The 20,935-nt window shown below is 46.1% G+C and overlaps 1 protein-coding gene across 2 annotated transcripts in view; it reads left to right on the top strand.

Annotated features, from left to right (window-relative positions):
* Positions 1–20,475, top strand: part of LOC121531577 (anoctamin-5-like) — a 59,239-nt gene extending 38,764 nt beyond the window's left edge. The window contains exons 3-22 of one of the 2 annotated variants that reach the window (XM_041836852.1): positions 903–1,010; positions 3,436–3,504; positions 4,142–4,264; positions 4,550–4,711; positions 5,143–5,256; positions 6,380–6,495; positions 6,833–6,967; positions 7,331–7,436; positions 7,577–7,637; positions 8,925–9,076; positions 12,905–12,979; positions 13,730–13,958; positions 14,229–14,404; positions 14,737–14,834; positions 15,340–15,470; positions 16,670–16,875; positions 17,280–17,476; positions 17,639–17,744; positions 19,117–19,236; positions 19,416–20,475. In XM_041836852.1, coding sequence (XP_041692786.1) covers positions 903–1,010; positions 3,436–3,504; positions 4,142–4,264; positions 4,550–4,711; positions 5,143–5,256; positions 6,380–6,495; positions 6,833–6,967; positions 7,331–7,436; positions 7,577–7,637; positions 8,925–9,076; positions 12,905–12,979; positions 13,730–13,958; positions 14,229–14,404; positions 14,737–14,834; positions 15,340–15,470; positions 16,670–16,875; positions 17,280–17,476; positions 17,639–17,744; positions 19,117–19,236; positions 19,416–19,523 — 2,592 coding nt within the window. In that variant the 3' untranslated portion in view covers positions 19,524–20,475. Of the gene's footprint in view, positions 1–902; positions 1,011–3,435; positions 3,505–4,141; positions 4,265–4,549; positions 4,712–5,142; positions 5,257–6,379; positions 6,496–6,832; positions 6,968–7,330; positions 7,437–7,576; positions 7,638–8,924; positions 9,077–12,270; positions 12,352–12,904; positions 12,980–13,729; positions 13,959–14,228; positions 14,405–14,736; positions 14,835–15,339; positions 15,471–16,669; positions 16,876–17,279; positions 17,477–17,638; positions 17,745–19,116; positions 19,237–19,415 lie in introns of both variants that reach the window. The other variant, XM_041836853.2, reaches the window with a different exon arrangement.
* The last annotated feature ends 460 nt before the right edge of the window (positions 20,476–20,935 follow it).

Here is a 20,935-nt window from a genome sequence, read left to right as displayed (position 1 = left end):
AAATGGAACATAGAACATTTCAGCCATGGTTGAATTGTATTTCTCCTGCTCCTTGCATGACCTCATCATCAGGCTCTGCAGGGGAGGTAATGCTGTGATGCTGCGTGTGATTCTTCATCTGTATCTAGTTACAGTGACAGTATATGGATTGATTCGCAGTGGGGTTGCTGTGCTGTGGATAGCTCGGTTCAGAGTCTGGCTTTATTCAATGGTGTGTTCAGCTGTGGTTCTTGCCTTGAAACGCCTGTGTAGATACTCAAACCTTGGAGTTGGAGTGAACTGAATGCTGTCTGCGTGGTGGTGTACTTCATGGACGGGTTTCCCAGACAGAGTCTCCATTGAAATAACTTTTTAGTCCAGGACTAGGGTTACTCTGTGTCTGGGAAACGGGCCCTATATCTGGGAATGTCAGCTGACTGTGTTTGTGTGTTGACTGTAAATTGACTGTATGTTGACCGTGTATTGACTGTAAATTGACTGTATGTTGATCGTGTGTGCACTGTACATTGACTGTAGGTTGACCGTGTGTTGACTGTAAATTGATTGTATGTTGACTGTGTGTTGACTGTAAATTGACTGTATGTTGACCGTGTGTTGACTGTACATTGACTGTGTGTTGACCGTGTGTTGACTATAAATTGAATGTATGTTGACCGTGTGTTGACTGTACATTGACTGTATGTTGACCGTGTGTTGACTGTATGTTGACCGTGTGTTGACTGTAAATTGACTGTATGTTGACCGTGTGTTGACTGTAAATTGACTGTATGTTGACCGTGTGTTGACTGTAAATTGACTGTATGTTGACCGTGTGTTGACTATAAATTGAATGTATGTTGACCGTGTGTTGACTGTAAATTGACTGTGTGTTGAGTGTGTGTGTGTTGTCTGTCTCCTCCCAGGTTGACAAGCGTCAGCAGGGTAAAGACTCTGTGTTCTTCCGGGATGGAAAGAAGAGGATTGACTTCATCCTGTCCTATGTGGACGACCGAGACGGAGAGAGGAAACAGGTAAGATTCACCTTCAGAAACACACCTGGGCTCACTATTAACTACTATTCCTCTACTTCATATAGTTGTCAAGTGCATAGTTATCACAGGGGTTTCGTTGTAATTCTCAGTGTAACTCAATGCTGGTTTCTGAGCACAGGACACAGCCTGGGTAAACCTGACTGGATGCTCCACTCCATTGTGATTTAGTTCAGAGTTCATTCTGGTTTAACCAGGCTGTATACATGACTCTGTAGTTGTTAATACTACAATAATACAGTGTAAATCACTGTATGAACATCATTCAGCATGCTGTAATACATAGCACTCTCCCTTCACTTGACTCACTTCACTTCACTTGACACACTTTACTTGACTCACTTTACTTGACTCACTTTACTTGACTCACTTCACTTGACTCACTTCACTTCACTTGAATCACCTCACTGACTCACTTGACTCATTTCACATGACTCACTTGTCTCACTTCACTTGACTCACTTGACTCACCTCACTTGACTCACTTCACTTGATTCACTTTAGTTGACTCACCTCACTTGATTCAATTCACTTGACTCACTTCACTTGATTCACCTCACTTGACTCACGTCACTTGTCAGCACCAGCTAGTTTTCTCTTGCCAAGCTGTTCATAATAGCAAGCATGTAGCTTATTTCAGAAATAAGCTACATGACACAAATACCTTGAAACAAGACGAAAATAATCATTTGAGCTAAGCTACAGTAGCTAAATTATAATTCCTCATTCCTAGCCAGTGACTGAGCTCCATGGAATGGAATGTCCTTATCATCTGCCTCCTGCTTTGAGTTAGCCTTGAATTGACCCTTAGTTTCCTTGGTAACTTTGTTATTTAAGTAATTTGAGTACCATTTGCATGCTGTGTGGGAGAAGCAGCCATTTTGAGGTGAAGCTTCCTGTACACAAAGTTCATATGATAAAGTGGTGTACAGTGAAATACAGTGCATTTGGAAAGTATTCAGACCCCTGGACTTTTTCCACATTTTGTTACATTACAGCCTTATTCTAAAATTGATTAAATTGCCCCCCCTCATCAATCTACACACAATATCCCATAATGATAAAGCAAAAACAGGTTTTTAGAAATGTTTGTAAATTTATTTAAAAAATAAAATAATGAAATATCACATTTACATAAGTATTCAGACCCTTTACTCAGTACTTTGTTGAAGCACCTTTGGCCGTGATTACAGCTTCGAGTCTTCTTGGGTATGATGCTACAAGCTTGGCACACCTGTATTTGGGGAGTTTCCCCATTCTTCTCTGCAGATCCTCTCAAGCTCTGTCAGGTTGGATGGGGAGCGTCGCTGCACAGCTATTTTCAGGTCTCTCCAGAGATGTTCGATCGGGCTCAAGTCTGGTCTCTGGCTGGGCCACACAAGGACATTCATAGACTTGTCACGAAGCCACTCCTGCATTGTGTTGGCTGTGTGCTTACGGTCGTAGTCCTGTTGGAAGGTGAACCTTCGCCCCAGTCTGAGGTCCTGAGCGCTCTGGAGCAGGTTTTCATCAAGGATCTCTCTGTACTTTGCTCCGTTCATCTTTCCATCTATCCTGACTAGTCTCCCAGTCCCTGCCACTTAAAAACATCCTCACAGCATGATGTTGCCACCACCACTGCTGCAACAAAAAAAAGATGTTGGCTCTTAGATGGCAATCACCCCATCTCCCAATTCACTAAGGGATGCAGTTACTATTAGAAGTTAAGACATTAGAATTATCGACAGCGAGAATGAATGGTGCTAGTCAAAGAACAATTGAGGCCTGGACAAATATAGGGAGACATGTTGGGCTGGGGGTAATGGGATGGGGAGTTGGGGGAGTAGTGTTTTCCTTTCTTTGAATTTTACTATGACAAAATCCTGTTTGATCTGTATGATCATTTCTCTGTATGTATTTCTTACTTTCGTTTTTATTTTGAGTGGCAGGACACGGGTACATGTTATATAAACTGAATATGTGACTTGGAATTGATATTGTACCTGTAAAACCCCCCCCAACAAATAAATGACAAACAATATAAAAACTTGGTCAAAAAAATTATTACAAAATAAAGTGATGAGAGGCAAATTGAATGTCCTGTACCAATTCCTCTCTTCTCTTCTTCTCTTCTCTCCTCCTCTCTTCTCCTCCTCTCTTCTCCTCTCTTCTCCTCCTCTCTCCTCTTCTCTCCTCCTCTCTTCTCCTCTTCTCCTCCTCTCTCCTCCTCTTCTCTTCTCCTCCTCTCCTCTCCTCTCTTCTCCTCCTCTCTTCTCCTCCTCTCTTCTTCTCCTCTATTCTCCTCCTCTCTTCTCCTCTTCTATTCTCCTCCTCTCTTCTCCTCTTCTCCTCTCCTCCCCTCTCCTCCTCTCCTCTCCTCTCTCCTCTTCTCCTCTCCTCTTCTCCTCCTATTATTTTGTCTCAACAGGAGAGGCGGAGGGAATATGAGGCTAACCTACAGAAAGCAGGGCTGGAACTGGAGACTGAGGATAAATCGGTAAGATTCCTGCCCTGAAGTTTTATCTGATTACATCTAATCAAGTTCTGGTGAATAAATAGCCTGGTCCCAGATATGTCTGTGTTGCTAACAGCATCGGACAAGAGGAGTTAGCAACACAGCATAAACATATTTAGTAGATGGGGACAGACTGTCCTGGCAGTATTTTTGTATGGGGGGGATACCATTACTCTTTCTCACCACCAGGGGAGCTAGATCACTAGAAAAACCCTGATTTATCAACTTTACAGCACAGTACAGGAAAATGGTTTGTTTGTTTGTGGTGGTTTAGGGGAACTTAAGTAGTTAAACTTGGCTATTGGTTAAATAATTCACAAGCTGTGTCTGTATGTTTTTCTGCCTGTCTGCCTGTTCTTTCTGGTCTGTCTGTCTCTGCTTTCCCTCTGTCTGTCCGTCTGTCTGCCTGCCTGCCTGCCTGCCTGCCTGCCTGCCTGCCTGCCTGCCTGCCTGTCTGCCTGTCTGTCTGTCTGTCTGTCCGTCTGCCTGTCTGCCTGTCTGCATGCCTGTCTGCCTGCCTGCCTGCCTGCCTGCCTGCCTGCCTGTCTGTCTGTTTGTCTGTCCGTCTGTCCATCCATCTCCACATCTATCTATCTCTCCATCTCTCTCCTCCAATCAGGAGTCAGATGACCGTAAGACATACTTTGTGAAGATCCACGCTCCATGGGAGGTTCTGGCCACCTACGCCGATGTCCTCAAGATCAAGGTTCCCTTCAAGGCCAATGATATCCCCGTCCACCAGGTACAGTCAGCAGCCAGGTAGCCTAGCGGTTAGCGAGGTGGGTCAGCAAATGGAGGGTTTCCGGTTCGAATACCGTAACTGAAAGGAAAGATCTGGCCATGACAAAACTCTTTGGACTGTAGGAAAAACTGTAGCCTGGTCTCAGATCTGTTTGTGCTCTTGCCAACTACATTGTTGTCATTGTCATCCAGAACATGTTTGTGGTGACAAGGAGTTGCCATGACAGCACAAACCGACTATCTTGGAAAGTAAAGTATTCTTCTTCTTAACGTGTTCTTCATCCAGGACATTCCCATGGACTGGCTGTTCACTCCCTTCCGTCTACCGGACCACATTATGAATCCTGAACCAGACTACTTCACCTCACCCTTCAACAAGGGAAAGATTGACTTCTTCCTCATCGATGACAAGGACACCTTCTTCCCTCCCTCCGTCCGCAACAGGATAGTAAGTAGGCCAACAGGATAGTAAGTAGGCCAACAGGATAGTAAGTAGGCCAACAGGATAGTAAGTAGGCCAACAGGATAGTAAGTAGGCCAACAGGATAGTAAGTAGGCCAACAGGATAGTAAGTAGGCCAACAGGATAGTAAGTAGGCCAACAGGATAGTAAGTAGGCCAACATAAAGGGCTTTCATATAAGACAATCAATGTAGAAGAATTGGCTTCTCTTCTGAGTCTCGTTCCTCTCAGGGTTTCTTCCTTGCTGCGAAGCACTTTGTGACAACTGTCGATGTAAAAAATGGCTTTATAAATCAAAATTCCATTTGATTGGAATGTAGTCATGGCAGTATAGCGACTTCTAGAATAGAGAGTCCTCTATTTGTAGAATTGGCAATCTCTATGTATGTGTTGCTCTCTGACCTGACCTCCCCCCCAGGTATACTACATCCTGGCCCGTTGTCCCTACTACAAGTCAGATAGAGAGGACAAGAAGGGCATCAAGCGCCTGCTCAACAACGGGACCTACGGGTCTGCCTTCCCTCTACATGATGTAAGAAGCTACTGTCCAACAGGTGACCAGGGTTGGGGGGGTCAATCCCGTTTCAATTCCAGTCAGTCGATTCAGGACGTACACTGAAATTCCAATTCCAATTTTATTCAATGCTTTTCAATGATACAAATTTGGAATTGGAATTGGAATTTTGTTTTACATATTCTGAATTGACTGGATTTGAAATGGAATTGACCCCTCAACTCTGAAAGTTACATTCTCTCCTAGTAGGGAAAACTGGTTGTTATATCATTTCAACCAGCTTTGCCCTCTGGGCTCTTGTTGGGCCGTTTCATATGCACATACAGCCATTGAGTATCCGTGAAGTCATTAATCTAGTGGTGGAAAGGGGAAGGAATGTTTTGTGTGCACAATGTACTCTATGTGTCTTTCAAATAGTAATACCCAACTATTTAATGCACTGCATCTCAGTGCTTGAGGCGTCACTACAGACCCCCTGGTTCGATTCCAGGCTGTATCACAATCCGGCCGTGATTGGGAGTCCCATAGGGCGGCGCCCAGCGGCGTCCGGGTTTGGCCGGTGTAGGCCGTCATTGTAAATAAGATGTTGTTCTTAACTGACTTGCCTAGTTAAATAAAGGTTCAATATTTTTTTTTATCTTTATCAAAATTAAATTAACCCTATTATCTATTATCATTTAATTAACCCTATTATCTATTATATTTAATGAACCCTATTTTCTATTATCATTAAATTAACCCTATTATCATGATCATTAAATTAACCCTATTATCTATTATCATTAAATTAACCCTATTATCTATTATCATTTATTTAATTAACCCTATTATCTATTATCATTTAATTAACCCCATTATCATCCCCTTTGGAAATGGGACAGGCATAGGGTTGCAAAAATCCGGGTAACTTTCCCAGAATTCCCAGGTTTTACAAAAATCCTGGCTAGAGGATTCTGGATTCTCTTCTTATTTACCTCCTGATTCTGGGAATCTTCCAACTGGGATTTTCTGGAAAAACCTACGAATTTTGGGAAAAGTTATCTGAATTTTGCAACCATAGACAGGCATGTTATGGGTAAGGATGAACAGTGGAACCATAACACTATGAATGGGCTGTATCCCTCTGTGTGTATATATACAGTCTCGATACTGGAAGCCATCCAGGGATTCCAACAGTGAGAGTGAGAGATTCAACCTCTACACACACTGGGCCCGGTTCTTCAGTTTCTTCAAAGAGCAGCCTCTCAACTTGATACGGTGAGAACACAACACAACACCGAACCAGGAAATCAATTATATATATATATACACATTATATACTTTTAAAGGCAATGTCCCCAATGGTTGTGGAGCTCACATTCCCTTTTAACTCCACGGATGTCGGCTCAAGCAGAAATCCCCTTTAAAAGTGAACCGCAGCGCACAGGTCATTTATCTGCGTTTGTTTGAATCAAGTCTCCGCGTTGTCCTCTTTTTATTTCTAGACCACTAAAACAGGCTGTTGTTGTTTTGATTGGTTGTGTTGTATTTCCCATAACAGGAAGTATTATGAGGAGAAGATGTTTGATTGGTTGTGTTGTATTTCTCATAACAGGAAGTATTACGGGGAGAAGATTGGGATCTACTTTGCCTGGCTGGGTTTCTACACTGAGATGCTGTTCTTCGCTGCGGTAGTAGGCCTGATCTGTTTTCTCTATGGATTGTTCACCTTCGATGACAACGTCTGGAGGTGAGGGCCCTGAATCCCAATTCAACCCCTAGGCACTATCCCCTACACCCACCAGCCTAAAGATCCTAGGCACAATCCCCTACCCCCTACCTCACAGCCTAAAAATCCTAGGCACTATCCCCTACCCCCTACCTCGCAGCCTAAAAATCCTAGGCACTGTCCACTATCCCCTACAACCCCAGACTAAAAATCGGACACAGTTAAGACTTTGGCTGGAATGAAAGGCATACTGAATGGAGAATCTACTGTGTCTGGGATTCTGTGTCCAGGAATCCGGCCCCCAATGTATGTTGCCTGGAGAAATGTTTGCAGTATGTTATGAGAATATCATGTTTTTTAAATTTTTACAAAATCTCGTTTCAGTAAAGAAATCTGTAGTGAGGAGATTGGAGGCAACATCATCATGTGTCCGCTGTGTGATAAGAAATGTGGCTACTGGAAACTCAGCTCAACGTGTAACTCGTCCTGGGTATGAAGTCCAGGCTTTATAATCGCACTGTGAAGATTATGATACTCTACAGACAGACACTGTTGTGATATGTTTAATTCTGTTGACCAGAACTTCAGGTCAAGTCAATGAACGTGCTCCATTTCTTTTTTTTCTATCAGCAATCACATATGTTTGACAACGTGGGGACGGTGTTCTTTGCCATATTCATGGGGATTTGGGGTAAGTGACAGTCTTGGTGAATATTAAGTGACAGTCTTGGTGAATATTAAGTGACAGTCTTGGTGAATATTAAGTGACAGTCTTGGTGAATATTAAGTGACAGTCTTGGTGAATATTAAGTGACAGTCTTGGTGAATATTAAGTGACAGTCTTGGTGAATATTAAGTGACAGTCTTAGTGAATATTAAGTGACAGTCTTGGTGAATATTAAGTGACAGTCTTAGTGAATATTAAGTGACAGTCTTGGTGAATATTAAGTGACAGTCTTGGTGAATATTAAGTGACACTTTTTGAATATTAAGTGTCAGTCTTAGTGAATATTAAGTGACAGTCTTAGTGAATATTAAGTGTCAAAAGGTGCATTCCTGTAAGTGTGCAGGCTTTGTCCTGAGCTCCACCTAAAGGAAGCTGCCAGTCTCTACAACTGGAAAACAGACATTATCTTTGAGTATTGTTGTGGTATAACTTTATACTTTATACTTTTTTTTTTAAATACTTTATAACAGCAGAGTCTCTTGTCATCTCTATGAAAACTCCATAATGTGAATTATCTACTGAATATAGCTGACACTGAAGGGATTAATGATATCCACACAATGCTATAGGGGACAGTAGGGTAAGATGACCCAAAGGGTTAGTTGAGCCACCCGTTGTTTCTAGGAAACCATCCACAAAATTTATAATTTGACCAAATATATAGGAAAAGGGTCAACATTTCATGGAGTCTGGTGAAGGAAGAAACCACATGGAAAAAATGGGTAAGCAACTTAGGAAAAAAAGATTTTCACCAAGTCAAATGTATTTATTGTGTTAGAGGTTTGATTATGCTTTTTAATATTGTTCTATACGTCAGTTGGGGTCTCTATAAGCTTCAATATGAGGTCCTAAACCTAGCATGAAAGTGCATCCTTGTAGCTGTGTGTGGGCTAATAATATAGTCAAAATGTTTGCCTTGGGGAAGTTGAGCCAATGGCCATGGGATAAGCTGAGCCAATTCTTGGTAGTCTTAAACAAATCTACTTTGAACAAAAGTATAACATCTCACACACATGGTTATGGGCTTACAAAAAAGAAGACATATGTACCCATGTCAGATAGAGTCGAAATGTATTACATTTTGAGTCTTCATCCCAATATAACACAGAATTTGTCCCAAAAAAACTAAATTGACTGCAGGAAAGGGCTACTCCTTAACTCTGTTCCTACAGTCTGCACTTACAGTATATCATGCCAAAGGACCTTTACTATGAAGAGTTATCTCCCCAATTCTCCATTGTCCTCCTATAGTGACTCTGTTCCTGGAGTTCTGGAAGCGGCGCCAGGCCCGGCTGGAGTATGAGTGGGACCTGGTGGACTTTGAGGAAGAGCAGCAGCAGCTTCAGCTGCGACCGGAGTACGAGACCAAGTGTACCTCCCGCAGACTCAACCGGGTCACACAGGTTAGTTAGAGTTAGGGTTAGGGTTAGGGGTTAGGGGTTATGGTTAGGACCGGAGTACGAGACCAAGTGTACCTCCCGCAGACTCAACCGCGTCACACAGGTGAGGGGTTAGGGGTTATGGTTAGGGGTTAGGGGTTAGGGGTTAGGACCGGAGTACGAGACCAAGTGTACCTCCCGCAGACTCAACCGCGTCACACAGGTGTGTTTCCATCTCTTACCTGTATAGAGTTAGAGTTAGGGGTTAGTTAGGGTTAGAGGTTAGGGGTTAGGGGTTAGAGGTTAGGGGTTAGGGGTTAGGGGTTATGAGGTTAGAGGTTAGGGTTAGAGGTTAGGGGTTAGGGTTAGAGGTTAGAGGTTAGGGTTAGAGGTTAGGGGTTAGAGGTTAGGGGTTAGAGGTTAGGGGTTAGAGGTTAGAGGTTAGGGGTTAGGGTTAGGGGTTAGAGGTTAGAGGTTATGGTTAGGGGTTAGGGGGTTGGGGTTAGAGGTTAGAGGGTTAGGGGTTAGGGTTAGGGGTTAGGGGTTAGAGGTTAGGGTTAGGGTGTGTTAGAGGTTAGAGGTTAGAGGTTAGGGTGTTAGAGGTTGGGAGGTTAGGGGTTAGGGTTAGGGTTAGAGGGTTAGGGGTTAAAGGGTTAGAGGTTAGGGGTTAGGGGGTTGAGGTTAGGGTTAGGGGTTAGGGGTTGAGGTTAGGGGTTAGGTTAGAGGTTAGGGGTTAGAGGTTAGGAAGGTTGGGTTAGGTTAGAGGTTAGGGGTTAGGGGGTTAGGGGTTAGAGGTTAGAGGGTTGGGGTTAGGGGTTAGAGGTTGGGGTTGGGGGTTAGAGGTTAGAGGTTGGGTGGGTTGGTTGGGTTGGGTTAGGGGTTAGGGGTTAGAGGTTGGGGGGTTAGGGGGTTAGGGGTTAGGGGTTAGAGGTTAGGGGTTGAGGTTAGGGGTTAGGGGTTAGGGTTAGGGGTTAGGGGTTAGAAGGGTTAGGGGTTGAGGGGTTAGGGGTTAGGGTTAGGGGTTAGGGTTAGTAGGGTTAGGGGTTAGGGTTAGGTAGGGGGTTAGGGTTAGAGGTTAGGGGTTAGGTTAGGGGGTTAGAGTTAGAGGGTTAGAGGGTTAGGGGTTAGGGGTTAGAGGGTTAGGGGTTAGGGGTTAGGTTAGGGGTTGGGGTTAGAGGTTAGGGGGTTAGGGTTAGGGTTAGGAGTTAGAGGTTAGGGGTTATGGTTAGGACCGGAGTACGAGACCAAGTGTACCTCCTGCAGACTCAACCACGTCACACAGGTGTGTTTACATCTCTTGCCTGCATTATAACACTGGTTTAGGCTAAGGCTAAGGTTAGGGGTTAGGGGTTAGGGTTAGGGTTAGGGGTTATTAGGGTCAGAGTACAAGTGTACCAGCCAACGACTCAACCGCATCACATAGGTGCTTGTGTTGTGTTGCCTTCTAGGTTTATATAGATAACACTGCTTAGAAAATGAAAGTGTGTCTTTGCAGTTTCTTTGCATGGTTGTGGCCAGCGACAAGATGTTCCATGATAAATGTTCAGTTATAATTTTCATAGTAAATTGTAGCCCAGTTTACATTGTTTAAAAATGTAACATTCATGTGCCATCGTGGCGTACTGTATGATATTGATTGATATATTTGATTGAAGTGTCATCCACCTATCGGTGCCCAGCCTGTATATGAAGTATTCCACAGCTGATCCTTTATGTCTGGAGTTAGTTACTGATATCATTCCTAATGAGAGGGGAGAGGGGTCTGTTACTGGGCCCTGACCCTCCACCTCCACACCCTCCTCATCCTCCACCTCCACATCCTCCACACCCTCCACATCCACACCCTGACCCTCCACCTCCTCACCCTCCACATCCTCCACCTCAACACCCTGACCCTCCACACCCTCCACTTCCACACCCTTCACATCCACACCCTCCACCTCCTCACCCTCCACCTCCTCATCCTCCTCATCCTCCACCTCCTCATCCTCCACCTCCACACCCTCCACATCCACACCCTCCACCTCCACACCCTCCACCTCCACACCCTCCACCTCCACACCCTCCACTTCCTCACCCTCCACATCCTCACCCTCCACATCCTCACCCTCCACATCCTCACCCTCCACCTTCACATCCACCTCCTCACCCTCCACATCCTCACCCTTCACATCGTCACCCTCCACATCCTCACCCTCCACCTTCACATCCTCCACCTCCTCACCCTCCACATCCTCACCCTCCACATCCTCACCCTCCACATCCTCACCCTCCACCTTCACATCCACCTCCTCACCCTCCACCTCCTCACCCTCCATCTCCACCTCCTCACCCTCCACCTCCTCCATCTCCACCTCCTCACCCTCCATCTCCACCTCCTCACCCTCCACCTCCTCACCCTCCACCTCCTCACCCTCCACCTCCTCACCCTCCATCTCCACCTCCTCCATCTCCACCTCCTCACCCTCCATCTCCACCTCCTCACCCTCCACCTCCTCACCCTCCATCTCCACCTCCTCCACTTCCACCTCCTCCACTTCCACCTCCTCACCCTCCACCTCCTCACCCTCCACCTCCTCACCCTCCATCTCCACCTCCTCACCCTCCACCTCCACCTCCTCACCCTCCACCTCCTCACCCTCCACCTCCACCTCCTCACCCTCCACACCCTCACCCTCCACCTCCTCCCCCTCCACCTCCACATCCTCCACCTCCTCACCCTCACCCTCCACCTCCTCACCTCACCCTCCACACCCTCACCCTCCACCTCCTCCATCTCCACCTCCTCACCCTCCATCTCCACATCCTCACCCTCCACCTCCTCCACCTCCTCACCCTCCACCTCCTCACCCTCCACCTCCTCCACCTCCTCACCCTCCACCCCCTCACCCTCCACCTCCTCACCCTCCATCTCCACCTCCACCTCCTCCATCTCCACCTCCTCACCCTCCACCTCCTCACCCTCCATCTCCACCTCCACCTCCTCACCCTCCACCTCCACCCCCTCACCCTCCACCTCCTCACCCTCCATCCTCCACCTCCTCACCCTCCATCCTCCACCTCCTCACCCTCCACCTCCTCACCCTCCACCTCCTCACCCTCCATCCTCCACCTCCTCACCCTCCATCCTCCACCTCCTCACCCTCCACCTCCTCACCCTCCTCACCCTCCACCTCCACCTCCTCACATCACCCCACCTGTCTGTGACCGTACTCTAGGAGATGGAGTGGGTCCTTGACAGGACGGCAGCTGAACTAGTGGGCAAAGTGCTCCTGTGTTGGGCCACCGTGGTGCTGTGGGTAAGACTGGCACAGAGGGAAGAGGACAGAGGAATGCCAGTTTGAAGTGATGTGGAGGAATTGGCAGAAGTTGTTTGGCAGGCCTGGCTTGTGTTGATTGCTCATGTCTGGATGGAAGATGGAAGATGTCTGATGCAGACTGCAGCATTTTACCTGGTGAATCATGGAACCTTGCTGTGATGAATTAACAATGATAAAACAGAAACACGACCTTCGTGGTTTTATAGTCTGGTCCCAGATCAGTTGTTCTGCTGTATAGCCAACTGCTATAGTCATGGTAACAACAATGACCAGAACCATAGGTGTTGACTATGAGCACAAACTGATCTGGGCCCAGGCTAATAAAAGCATGGATTCGCCAGGAAACTGCCGCAGTGGTCAGTGGACTGGTCTGGGCACAGGTCAGTAGTATGAGATGATGACAACAAGCTGCTATGTGCTTGTTGGTACTGACTTGATGCCCAGCCTCAGCCCCCTGATGGTCTGGAGGTTAACAGCTGTAACCGTGCTGACTGACTTGTTGTTCCTGCTTTGCTTGGTTACTGTGTTGTAGGAGATGGAGCCTTACTTACCCATAACGTCCCAGTGTGCTCGTACATTCCTGTCTGGAGCCACCGTCATATTCTGGGTGAGCATGTATTCATTATAGTCTAACTTACTCTGTATCTTAACTCCTCCTTCCTCCATCCTCAGTCTCCTCTCCCTCTCCATCCTCAGTCTCCCCTCCCTCTCCATCCTCAGTCTCCCCTCCCTCTCCATCCTCAGTCTCCCCTCCCTCTCCATCCTCAGTCTTCCCGCCCTCTCCTTCCTCCCCTCTCCTCTTCATCCTCCTCCCTCTTTCTCCTCTCCCTCCCTCTCCTTCTCTCCTTCCTCCTGTCTTCTCCTCTTCCTCTCTTCATCTTCACTATTATCACCTCTATTTATCCTCCTCAGCATCATCTACAAATCTTCCCAATTCCTTCCTACTGTAATTTATCAGAACATTATAGAAAATGTTTGGAAATAGTATTGAGAGGTACTTTTCCAATACATATGGATCCAAAACTGTGTTGCAAAAAATGTCATAGTCCGGATTAGATTTCTGCTGAATGTGCACCATATTTTTGTGTTTTGAAGTGTGTTGTTGGTGGTGATTTGTCAGTGTCTGTGTGTGTGGACATATGTCCTTTTCTCAGGACGTATTTGTAATTTATTTGTATTTTTTTTTGTATTTGTAATAAATATACAGTCAGGGTTGGGGTCAGTTCCAATTCAATTCAGTCAATAAATATCAGTTGACTTCCTGAATTGACTGCATTGAAACGAAAGTGACCACAACCCTGGCAGATTCCTGGTCCCATCTATGCCCTCTCTCCTCCAATCCCCTCCTCTCCCTCAGATCTCCCTGATCATAGCGTGTATCATCGGGGTGATAGCGTACCGTCTGGCGGTGTACGCGGCATTTGCTAGCATCATGAAGGACAGCCCCACCAACAACATCCACGTGGTGGGCTCCCTCATCACCCCTCAGCTCGCCACCTCTGTCACCGCGTCATGCATCAACTTCGTCATCATCATGATCCTCAATCTGATGTATGAGAGAGTGGCCATCTGGATCACTGACATGGGTAAGATAGAGGGACAGATAACAGGGGGTATTGTTCTGGTCAGATTATAAGATTACAACTAGATTAAGACTCATTTCTGTTTGCTAAAAAGACAATAACAAAATGTCGTTTTACAACCAGTTTGCAACCTGACCATGACATCATGAGTTACGGCGTAAAAAGACTTTGCAGCATCGCTTGGAGTGAATCAATGTGGATCTACTACAGACATCGCTAAGTAATCAATTCCTTATTCTAGACTCTCCTTGTTGTGAATGTTGCTTTCCTCAGAGATCCCCAAGACCCACCTGGAGTACGAGAACAAGCTGACAGTGAAGATGTTCCTGTTCCAGTTTGTGAACTACTACTCTTCCTGTTTCTACGTGGCCTTCTTCAAGGGGAAGTTCGTCGGCTATCCTGGAGACTACATCTACATGTTCGGCTGGAGCAAGCTGAGGAACGAGGAGGTATAATACTGACCAGCTACTTCCTACTGACATCAAAATGAAATCACAGTCCAGCGGGGGGTGATGTCCTGTAATCAGATTACAACAAACTGCTCTTGGTTACAACCAGTAAAATACTTTTTTTTTTTTTTCACGACGAGATTAAAAGAAGACATCATAAGGAAGACTTCCAATGTTGGATGTTATTTGGTCAGGTGTCCTGGTTACAACCAGATAAAATACATATTTTTCTGATTGCCAAAAAATGACGTTAGCAACCATGCAAACAGTTTTGCCCACCGTGAGTAAGATGAAAACCTTTGCTTGACTTCACCTTCTCTTCCTCTGGCCAGTGTGACCCCGGTGGATGTCTGATTGAGCTGACCACTCAGCTGGTCATAGTGATGTCAGGGAAACAGGTGTGGGGTAACGTCCAGGAGGCCCTGGTCCCGTAAGTAGTCATTCTGTCCTTGCCACAATACTCTTAAAGGTCAGTAAACCTTGTTCTCTTGGGGCCACGTGTGCTCCGTCTTAACCCTCCCTTTGTCCTAGGGTCAAAATGACCCGCCACTGTGTTGAACCAACTTTATTTAATTTTTATATTTTTGGGATCATTTGTGAGAAGGAGGCAGTGAGACTTTAAAGAAAGTATCACTGCCTCCTTCTCCACAAATGATCCAAAAAAATATAAAAATTAAATAAAGTTGGTTCAACACAGTGGCGGGTCATTTTGACCCTAGGACAAAGGGAGGGTTAAATGAATGAAAATGACTTAACTCTGACTTTAGCGTAAATCGTGCATTGATGTCAAATGGAAGATTTGCGCTAAAACTCGAGTTACGCATGAGGGTTTCAATTTAGGAATTTTGCCGTAGGGCCTTTAGCTTTCTATACATTTTAGCCACAAATGTGAAGCGCAGAACCTCTGACCCACTCTGTTGGTACTGTAATTCCAGGTGGGTAATGAACTGGTGGGGGAGCCGTAAAGCCCGTAACCACCCAGAGAGCTGCTACAGCCGCTGGGAGCAGGACCACGACCTGCAGAACTTTGGCCATCTGGGACTCTTCTATGAGTACCTGGAGATGGGTGAGTACTGCAGCCAGGGACAACACAGACCATATAGGCGCGTTCTCAATTCATATTTTCCTTGATCCTCTCATCCTCTCTCCTCGCCTCCTTCTGAAAACATATATTCGAAGAGGTCTGAAGGGGAGAAACCACAGATCTTCTCTCCCAATGTGTTTTAATGAAAGAGGTGAGGAGAGAGGATGCGATGACAAATTGAGAAAGAATCAAACTCTCTATAGAAATGTAATCTCATTTAACCCAGAACTAAAAATCGAGCATAATTTGGTCAGATGCTCGAAACCATTTATGTTACGTAGTCCGTCCACAAGAGATTCATAGAAATACCCATTGCATTACTTCCTGCTCTCCTGCAGAGGGCACTGTTTCCATCTATTTTACCATCATAATCCCTCTCCTCTCCTCTCCTCTCCTCTCCTCTCCTCTCCTCTCCTCTCCTCTCCTCTCCTCTCCTCTCCTCTCCTCTCCTCTCCTCTCCTCTCCTCTCCTCCTCTCCTCTCCTCTCCCCTCCCCTCCCTCCCCTCCCCTCCCCCTCCCTCTCCTCTCCTCTCCTCTCCTCTCCTCTCCTCTCCTCTCCTCTCCTCTCCTCTCCCTCTCCTCTCCTCTCCTCTCCTCCCTCTCCTCTCCTCTCCTCTCTCTCTCTCTCCTCTCCTCTCCTCTCCTCTCCTCCCCCTCTCCTCTCCTCTCCTCTCCTCTCCCCTCCTCTCCCCCCTCTCCTCTCCTCTCTCCTCTCCTCTCCTCTCCTCTCCTCTCCTCTCCTCTCCTCTCCTCTCCTCTCTCCTCTCCTCTCCTCTCCTCTCCTCTCCTCTCCTCTCCTCTCCTCTCCTCTCCTCTCCTCCCCCTCCTCTCCAATCCTCTTCTCTCCTCTCCAATCCTCTTCTCTCCCCTCCTCTCCTCTCCATTCCCCTCCTTCCTCCTCTCCCCTCCTCTCTCCTCTCCTCTCCTCTCCTCTCCTCTCCTCTCCTCTCCTCTCCTCTCCTCTCCTCTCCTCTCCTCTCCTCTCCTCTCCTCTCCTCTCCTCCTCTCCTCTCCTCTCCTCTCCTCTCCTCTCCTCCCCTCCTCTCCAATCCTCTTCTCTCCTCTCCAATCCTCTTCTCTCCCCTCCTCTCCTCTCCTCTCCTCTCCTCTCCTCTCCTCTCCTCTCCTCTCCTCTCCTCTCCTCTCCTCTCCTCTCCTCTCCTCTCCTCTCCTCTCCACAGTGATCCAGTTTGGTTTCATCACTCTGTTTGTGGCCTCCTTCCCTCTGGCCCCCCTGCTGGCGCTGTTGAACAACATCATAGAGGTTAGAGTGGATGCCTGGAAGTTCACCACCCAGTTCCGGCGGCCCGTAGCATCTAAGGCCCACAGCATCGGAGCCTGGCAGGAAATACTCAACGGAGTGGCCGTCCTGTCGGTCGTCACCAACGTGAGTATGGCTGTTGGAGAGATGAGGAAAGAAGAGGAGAGGAGAGGAGAGGAGAGGAGAGGAGAGGAGAGGAGAGGAGAGGAGAGGAGAGGAGAGGAGAGGAGAGGAGAGGAGAGGAGAGGAGAGGAGTGTTAAGGGATTTCCTTCTTATTCCCTCCTGATTCCTGGAATTGTACAACCGGAATTTCTGGATAACCTGGGAATTCTGGGAAAGTTACTGGAATTTTGCACTTGTTCTAGGAGTGCTAGCTTGGTCCCAGATCTGTTGGTGCTGTCTTAACAACTCCTATGGTCACAACAACTATAGGAGTTGGTTATACAGCACCAACAGATCTGGGACCAGTGGTTATGTCCATCTATAAACAAATTACTTCCCTCTTTTCTCAAACCCCCCCCCACCCCAGGCATTCATCGTAGCCTTCACATCAGACATGATTCCCCGTCTGGTGTACATGTATGCCTACAGCAACGATCTCTCTATGAAGGGCTACATCAGCAATAGCCTGTCAGTGTTCAACATTTCTGGGTTCTCTGACGACAACCGGCCTGAAGATGGAGAAAGTCCTGAATGGTTCAACAGCTCTGTCATCACCACCTGCAGGTAGGGTGTCTGTCTGTGTGCGTGTGTGTTTTAGAATACATTTAATGTGTATGTATTTCATGTATAGTTACCGTCACATGACTACCGCTACCCCCTGGCCCATGAGAAGCAGTGTGTGTTTTAGTATATACCTACTCCTCTACTTCTTCCTGTGTTCTATAGGTACCGTGACTACCGCTACCCGTCGGGCCATGAGAAGCAGTACTCTCACACCATGCAGTTCTGGCACATCCTGGCTGCCAAGCTGGCCTTCATCATTATCATGGAGGTAGGACAGACATATCCTGGCTGCCAAGCTGGCTTTCATCATTATCATGGAGGTAGGACAGACACATCCTGGCTGCCAAGCTGGCCTTCGTCATTATCATGGAGGTAGGACAGATATATCCTGGCTGCCAAGCTGGCCTTCATCATGATCATGGAGGTAGGACAGATACATCCTGGCTGCCAAGCTGGCCTTCAGCATTATCATGGAGGTAGGACAGATACATCCTGGCTGCCAAGCTGGCCTTCAGCATTATCATGGAGGTAGGACAGATACATCCTGGCTGCCAAGCTGGCCTTCAGCATTATCATGGAGGTAGGACAAATACATCCTGGCTGCCAAGCTGGCCTTCAGCATTATCATGGAGGTAGGACAGACACATCCTGGCTGCCAAGCTGGTCCTTCATCATTATCATGGAGGTAGGACAGATACATCCTGGCTGCCAAGCTGGCCTTCATCATTATCATGGAGTAGACAATATTTCCAGCTGGTCCTTCATCATTATCATGGAGGTAGGACAGATACATCCTGCTGCCAGCGCTCACTTGTGTCATTTCTGGTAGACAGATACATCTGCTGCCAAGCTGGCCTTCAGCATTATCATGGAGGTAGGACAGATACATCCTGGCTGCCAAGCTGGCCTTCAGCATTATCATGGAGGTAGGACAGATACATCCTGGCTGCCAAGCTGGCCTTCAGCATTATCATGGAGGTAGGACAGATACATCCTGGCTGCCAAGCTGGCCTTCAGCATTATCATGGAGGTAGGACAGATACCTCTAGCTTCCCTCCTGGAACCAGCCATAGAAATAAAACCCATAGAAAGGACTTTGAACCTCTTACCCTGGCAATTTGGCTGGTAAAGTCATGGGTACAACTCATTTGAATGGGGAGGCCCGATCTATAGATTATATTTCTATAGAACCACCAGTCATTTCAACCAGATTTGTCTAAAAAAAAATTTTTTAACTAGTCAGTCACTTCATTGGAATAATTAAAATCCTTCAGCATTGACATCTATCCCCAAACATGACTTTAATCTACAGTGAATTACAGCTGCGCTACTATATGTCCAGTGTGGATAGAAAACAGATCTACTATATTTCCAGATCTTTCTTTTTACTTAGTAGTCAGTCCCTAAATAGGAATAGTTGGATTCCCTTCCTGTAGATCTGCCTGTTTCTGTTTCTATGGTAACGATTCCCTTCCTGTTTCTGTTTCTATGGTAACCCTACAAAACGTTACTCTGGGTGCAGAGGTTACGCTGTATTTCCAGTGTGAGCCAAAGACTGACCTTTACGTTCCTGTTCCATCTCTTCCTGATTGGTTGATTGATTGATTGATTGATTGATCTCCTCCTCTTTCCTCTCTCAGCATGTGGTGTTTATGGTGAAGTTCTTCGTGGCGTGGATGATTCCTGACGTTCCCTCCGAGGTGAAGGCCAGGATTAAACGGGAACGCTACCTCATCCAGGAGTACCTCCACAACTACGAGGTATCTTTCCACATAAAACATTCAACATGCACATAATAACATATTTATTTTGCTTTTATTTAACCATGTAAGCCAATACAATTAATACACACACACACACACACACTTTCCAAACACATCATTCAAAACGGATATATTCATCCGGTGTTTTTCTGGATCTTTGTTTCTTTGACCTTCAGGTGGAGAAGCTGAAGATCCAGCTAAGCCAGAGGAACGAGGACTGCTGCTGCACCCCCGTGATCTACCCCGACATATCCCGACACGTAGTGCTCTCCCAGTGTCTCTAGCACCCGTCCTCGCCCTCTGCCCGCTCATTTGATTTTGGCTCGTGTTCATTAGGTCACACCACGGAAAATGTTTTAAAATGTTTTTCAACAGGAAATTTAAATTAGCATTTTTCATTGGACAAGTCCAGGTAGTGTGTACACCCTGTTTGAATCTGTTTTGCTCCGTTTTGGTGCCTGATGAACAGGACCCTGGTTCAGGTTGGGCTGGGGCCTGGGCTGGTCTTAAGGAAATCTGTAGTATAAGGGCTCCGTCTGCTGGTGGAGTGGAGAGGAATCCTCAGAGAAATAGAGTACCTCAGTTGGAAGAAAGGCGCTACATAATACAATCCATCATCATCATCATCATCATCATCAAATACAAGAAGATACTACATTCAGTATGTCTTCAGTGCCAGATCCGTCCATGTACGGTCTATGGGATTTCAGATCTCCTCTTCAATCAACCACCAGTCAGTCCCGTCCACACTACAGCACTAGATCTATACTAACAACACAGGGAAGCAGAGAAACATGGCTGCTGCTTGCAGTAATCACACACCCTTGATTTTAAAATCACCATTTAAAAATCACTATGTCCATTTCATATTTTTAAAAATGTCTCTCCATTTAGTGATCTCACTCTGAAGAAGTGGTTAGACTTTGCTGGTCATTTCACAATCACAAATCAGTGTGTTTAACGCCGGACAGCTTCATCCAAGCGTCTCGTCTACCACACAGCCCTGTTTATGTTGATAAAGTTGGACGTGCTTCTATTATAAAGCAACCAAAAGATGAAATGCCTTAATATTTTACTAATTAATTGTTAGATGAGTAAAAGAGGATACACACAACATTTCCTTTTACGAAAAAAAGATAGCGGTTAGAGTGCAGTATCATCAGCATCATCACCATCATCATGGGTGGTATGGGTGGTCCTCTGTAGCTCAGCTGGTAGAGCACGGCGCTTGTAACGCCAAGGTAGTGGGGTTCGATCCCCGGGACCACCCATACACAAAAATGTATGCACGCATGACTGTAAGTCGCTTTGGATAAAAGCGTCTGCTAAATGGCATATTATTATTATTATTATTATTATTATTATCATCATCATCATAAAATATTGCAGTATAGCTACAGTATGCTGCACTTCTACTGCAGTTTCAAAACTGCAATCTTTTTTTTGTACAGGTTGTCTTTTTCAGTCGTTTCTTTTATTTTTTTTTATGTTGATGTGTCCTTATATATGTTAAATCTTTCTTGAAAATGTTCATATTCAACAAATATGCAATAAAGCTTATATCAGGGATTGAGGTCAGGTTTCTCCTAATGGGGTCCATAAAGAATTGTTCTAGTATAGTTGCTACAAAACAAGCAGATAATGTTGCATGAAAACAATCTTGTCAGAGGTTTTGAATGCCAAAAATGTTCATCCA

The sequence above is a fragment of the Coregonus clupeaformis genome, unplaced genomic scaffold, assembly GCF_020615455.1.
Source record: "Coregonus clupeaformis isolate EN_2021a unplaced genomic scaffold, ASM2061545v1 scaf0667, whole genome shotgun sequence".
NCBI classification, from domain to species: domain Eukaryota; kingdom Metazoa; phylum Chordata; class Actinopteri; order Salmoniformes; family Salmonidae; genus Coregonus; species Coregonus clupeaformis.
Note: the sequence above shows the minus strand (reverse complement) of the source record. Positions and strands in the feature narration are given on the sequence as shown.